This window comes from Priapulus caudatus, unplaced genomic scaffold (genome assembly GCF_000485595.1).
Source record: "Priapulus caudatus unplaced genomic scaffold, Priapulus_caudatus-5.0.1 Scaffold53, whole genome shotgun sequence".
Taxonomy (NCBI): domain Eukaryota; kingdom Metazoa; phylum Priapulida; class Priapulimorpha; order Priapulimorphida; family Priapulidae; genus Priapulus; species Priapulus caudatus.
In genome coordinates this window covers 132,387-138,386 of record NW_014577114.1, presented here as the reverse complement: position 1 = coordinate 138,386, position 6,000 = coordinate 132,387, and the positions used below count along the sequence as shown (strand labels likewise).

The 6,000-nt window shown below is 40.7% G+C and overlaps 1 protein-coding gene across 1 annotated transcript in view; it reads right to left on the bottom strand.

Annotated features, from left to right (window-relative positions):
* LOC106820929 (protein Wnt-9a-like) overlaps positions 1 to 5,002 on the bottom strand; it is a 9,866-nt gene extending 4,864 nt beyond the window's left edge. The window contains exon 1 of the mRNA XM_014825533.1: positions 4,822 to 5,002. Within this exon, the coding sequence (XP_014681019.1) occupies positions 4,822 to 5,002 (181 nt within the window). The remainder of the gene's footprint in view (positions 1 to 4,821) is intronic.
* Positions 5,003 to 6,000: the final 998 nt, after the last annotated feature.

Below are 6,000 nucleotides of genomic sequence, written 5' to 3'. Positions count from 1 at the left end.
CATACCTAATATAACATCTACACACAAACCCACCTCTACTAGCCGCTGAACTGTCAAGAAAGTGATTCCGTCGATTGAAAATTCGCAGCGAAAGCGCGTCAGATAATATCCGATAATATTTGATATCTGATGCTATTTAATTTGAGAGGCGTAGACAGCAGAAGGCGCGTGCGATCGACGGATAAATTAAAAACAAATATGCAAACCTTCGAACTACAAAGCCGAACGCTGGTATTATACGCCAATTCTCAGACGGCGCACGTAACACACACACACACACCCACGCACACGCACACACACACACACACACACACACACACACACACACACACACACACACACACACATACACACAAAATACACATAACTATTAGGATGAATTGGCTAGACATCGCTATCGTGATTGTTGTTTCACCGCCTAAAGTTCGGAGGAAAAATTCGTGGCCACCACAAACAGTTTGTGGAGCTAAAAATTGAATAGCCACCACAAACCTTTTTGTTGGGGGGGGGGAGAAATTCTTAGCCACCACAAACAGTTTGTGAACCCAAAAATTTCTTAGCCATCATAGATAGTTTGTGGACCTAAAAATTTCTTAGCCACCACAAACAGTGTGTGGAGCCAAAGATTTCTTAGCCACCACAAATAGTTAGCGGACCTAAAAAATTCTTAGCCACCACAATCAGTTTGTAGACCAAAAAATGTCTTTGCTAGTAACACAGTGGTCCAGAAAGAAATGCTTAGGCAGCATAACCAGATTGTTGGCCAAAACTATCTGCTTAAGCCCACCGCACACGCTGTGGAACTTGCTGCGCCAACGTGTGGACGATGGCTCAGCAAGTTCCACAGCGTGTGCACATGCAAAATCCCTCGATCTGCGTTGTGTGGAAAATATCACATGTGTTTGATATTTTCTTCCACGTGTGGAAGATTGAACAGCGTGTGCGAGTGGCTGTGTAAATTTCCACACTCAATTCGCATTGTTTGCTTGGACGCATTGTATTTTTTTCTCAGCTCGCATGAGGCATGTCCAAGAACTGATCGATCAAACGTCGTGTGAACGCTCCGTGTCCAACGACGCTCCGTGTCAAAGCGAACAATCAAGAACAATGCGAATTGAGTGTGGAAATTTACACAGCCACTCCGCACACGCTGTTCAATCTTCCACACGTGGAAGAAAATATCAAACACGTGTGATATTTTCCACACGACGCAGATCGAGGGTTTTGCATCCGCACACGCTGTGGAACTTGCTGCGCCATTGTCCACGTGTGGACGATGGCGCAGCAAGTTCCACAGCGTGTGCGGCGGGCTTTATATCCAATTCCACCAAGACAATGGTTTTACACTTTACTTGTAACTCATATGCGGATGGGTCCGCACTTTGGTTGTGGTGTCTTAAAATCTCTATGCAGAATGACTCAGTGCTCTCACTTTTCTATTCTGGACTCTTGACCTATATTGTGTACACGAATATTCATGCTGCCAGCACACGCACTCGTGGCAGATACCACACACGTTCAATCACAACGTGTCACTGTTATTTGCATATTCATTGGTTATACCATAAAACATATGAGCATCCTTAAGGGGAGCTTATGTCGGGCTTGCGAGCCGACTCGACTGGAAGCAACTGGATTCCGAGCAACTGGAAGCGATCGGCAGTGACTATAGTTGCATCCAGTTGCCCACTGTTCTATTCCGAGCAACTAGTGGCTGCCAGTCGCAGGCAGTCGCGTCGCAGTCGACCGACCTAAGCACTGCAGTCGCAGTGAATTGCTGCCAGTTGCTTCCAGTCGAGTCGGCTTGCAAGCCCTACATAAGCCCCACTTTAGATCTGGTTTTAAATACAAACACCGTAAAAAATCTTCTTAGGAGATTGCTAATCAATAAATTGGCAAGTTGTACTTGTTTTATGAGCGATAATTTAAAATGCTAAACTGAAAATCCATAACTCGGTATTTTGATGTAAAATATCATTGTGGCAGTAAATAAAATAATAAAATCAGGAACTAATTTTAAAGTTATTGCGATAGTGATCATGTCGATCGTGACCATAATAAAAATATATGATCACGCATTCATATATGTAAACAATAGAACGATGAACATGCTCTCAATTACACATACTTCAGAAGAAAAACACACATAGTAATGGCGAGCGCAACAATTTATAACCACTGTAAGTAAATATGAATACGACCTGATTGGAGCTGCTAGCGTTTGAACAGCGGCACCTATTCGTTTATTGTCGCTGAATTGCGTTATTATCGTTATCATAAATATAAGTGGTTGCTAGCCAAGCGAAATATGTATGATTCCATTTGCATATACCATCACGTATACACCATAAGAATCGTATCTGCTCCACTGATTATGTTTTAATATATGTAGATATCACTATAGCTAATGCATTCATTAGCGTTCCTCCCATGCCAGTAGTAAATAACTGGAGTTGATAAGCGTAGGTTTATATATATAGTCATGCAGTCACCATATATTTATACTTTTCCGCGTATCTAATAATAGTAGAAATCGCAGATGGTCGCCATTGGAGCAATTATATGTTGTTGAAAGCCAATAACACAGCAGCATATATGTAACATATAAAGTTAAAAAGTTAAATCCCTTCCCGTGCCTATGTGGCGCATAGGGAGGTGCCTATCTCCGTTTCCTTAACCCGAGGCCACGCTGCTGCTTTCACAGTAAATACTACAGCGGGAGTAATATGTAACATATAACTGTCGCTAATCAACGATATTATTACATCAATAAATATGACACATGTGTGAAGAAGAGGCCTGGACAGCCTCTAAATATGACACATATGTTAATAATTTTGCAATAGATTAATTAATTATATGTCTGGTTTCTACCTTAAGTTGGGACAGCTTCCCTAGCCGATAATTACAAAAACAGAAATCATTTTATTCAAAATATCCATATGCGTTTTAATATTTATTATAATGGCGGAATGATCAGTGTGTGACCCCAGCACTAGTAACAAAGTCCGCCATAGTGTAGTTGCGGATATTTATCCCTAAATCCTGGTGTTATACATAATTAAAATGACATTACTGATGTGATTAAGATTTTATCGCTTCCTGTTTCAACAAACAAAATGTTTTCTAAACAAACACTGTGTCCACTGTAAACCTATTCCAAGCTTTCTGAATCTAAGCGCCCCTATACTTGATTGCTCTACGACGGCAAATGTATATTTATAAATAAACGTGCCAAAAATAAATAACACCAGTGTTTACAACTAGAAGATGCGTTGTTTGCAATAAACGCCAAATGTATTAAGCAGGCGGATGTCGTTACAGAGAGAGCTACCGACTTAGCAGGTTCGACCGGCGCCTTAACGCAACCAAGCTTACATCCCGAGTCATGCGCGAGTGTGAGCCGAGAGCCGAATTACGCTGGATGTACGGCATTCTGAGAGCTTGACGTATTAATAAAAATGCGTATCAGAGTAAAAGAGAACCTGACACGCTTCCACGCGATGCACGAAACTATGGGAGAGAAACCATTAGTCCATCGTCATTATATGAACACAGGGCAGAACTACAAAAGGCCTGGAAGCGGAATGACATGATAATTAGGAATAAACCCCATTTTAAAATCCTGTCACATTTACTCCTACGTATATTTACTTGTTGTACTTCCTAGATTGATTAACGAGTAAATGTGGATGCTACTGGTGCAATAACGCCATGAAACTTCGTATAGTCGCTATATACCGCATGGTACACGCGCCCACAGCGTTCGCGTTGAATTTAGTTCCATATTTTTAATTGACCCACGAACTAGCATCCCAGCCTTATTATGATCCTTAGCAATTGGTGGCAGCGTTAGATACGTGAACACGGCATTATTATAGCGCGAAGGTAGAAACAGAATTTAAGGTATATTACAAACAAAGGTAGAAACGGCAAGAAAGGTTGAACCTAATTAAACCATGCGCGAAATCATTCGCATTCGTCTGCTAAGTGCGCCTCCAGTTCTCTCATTTAGCCTATGTAAAAAAAATGTAATTGTGTGGCTAAAATTCCTTAAAATCATATATACCCCATAGCGCACATAAGACATATCCCTCGTCCAACTTGCACCTTATTCATTCGTGAAAATAGTAATAGCTGGCGCTTTTTACAACTTTTGGCAAAATAAAAAAATACTACAATAAATAATAATAAAAATAACAACAATAATAATTTTGAATGTTGAAATAAATTATTGTCCTGTGTGGTTTCTGCTATTTTCTTTTTCTAACATTATTGTTCTGAAAGCTCTCAAATTCCTTATATTTTCCTAAAAAATGCAATTGCGTTGAAGATTTTTTTAGTAGGGTCGAAATTTAGTTCGATTGGCGTCTCTCCACTTGATCTAAGTCGGTTCTGCACACCATGCAGCTACCGCTTGAAAATATTAATTATTTTTTTACTTTCATATAGGCCATGTTCTTCGCATGAATGTTTTTGCCGTGTTTATTTTAGTGAGTTCACCAACGACAGCCTAATTAGTGCGATGCGCAGACGATGCTAGTTGCAGCCTAATTCTGCACATGAGTTCATGATCTCTGTTATAAAACACACATTACAATAAACAACTGAGCGGCAAAATCGGCTCCAGGTTGTCGGCGAACAAAAGCATGAGTTATGAACAACGGTTTATAGAAATTGACACGCTTCGATTTGCGCGGTTGCGCGGTTTGCAGAAGTAGTAAAAACTAGGTTGACAACGACCATTAATTATCAGAGACACGCGTCTTTTTATCCGCCGAGGAATCCTGAGTATAAGGCTAGCTATAGTCTCGTACATACCTCGTCTGAGTAGACTCAGTCTGTAGTCGCCGTCGCTGCAGTTCCACCGCTCGCACGCAAACTGCTGCTCACACTGTCTGACGCTGTCTTTTACCGACTCCATGATTGTTTCCGCCATGCCATTTACCCGCCTGCACATCTTTCTCTGTTTGCTGCTCAGTTTGAAACTGTTACACAGCATAGAGTTTAACTCTTTCCCCGACCACTGCGGGCCCGTCGTTTCCTGATGAAGTCCCTCTGTGTTTTTATAATAGGGGGCTAAAGGACCACGAGATGAGATTCTGCAAAGAGACAATACCTGTGTTTACTTATGAACATCGTGCAACTGTCTTCTCGGGAAAAGACAGTTGTGGAGCAGATCTATCTAATTAATAAACACACAAAAATCCGTGTAACGTACAGATTGATAACTTCTTTCACCCGCCCTCTAGTACACACATAAGCATCGAGCCTAAATGTTATTTAATGATTTGTTAATTTTTAGGTGCAGTTTGACTAAGCATATACGCCTGGTCAATAAAGCGACTACAGGATGCATTTCAAGATCTGAACCGATGACAAGAAGTAGCTAAATAAAAAAATACGCGTGTAGAATGTACAAATACCAACTAACACATACACACACGTACTGAAAACTCTCCTGCGTATATTTTCATGCCAAATACAGATCTTCATAAATTACAGCTTTTTGCAATATAATAAACCAACACAAAACGAGGTAATTTAGTAGATATAGAATCGTGTTTATTTTATATATATATTAGCCTAGCTCCAAGAATCGGACATTTATTTCAAAACGATGTATGCATAATAGCCGCACCGAAGTAATACCAGCGACGAAACCATAGTTTTCCTGCATATCAGAACCAGTGAATACTTCGGTTCCAATCTAATTTTTAGTCTTGCTAGCTTGAAACTATTATATCGTAGGTATATGGATATAAGGTCGTCCGTGAGACGTGGTAAAGCCGATTGTCAAATCACCGAAAAGTCTCTTACGCTGACTCCCCGCCCCCTCCAACATGTGACTCAAATGTAGATGTGCATGGATATGAGAATGGACGGGTATCTGCAATCGGTCACGCCACTTCGTTAAGTACTCTGTGTAGTTAGTCTAGATATCAACTTCCTCGAATTCGTCTGGTCGCATGTTCATCGATTAATGAAGTAAAAAGACGA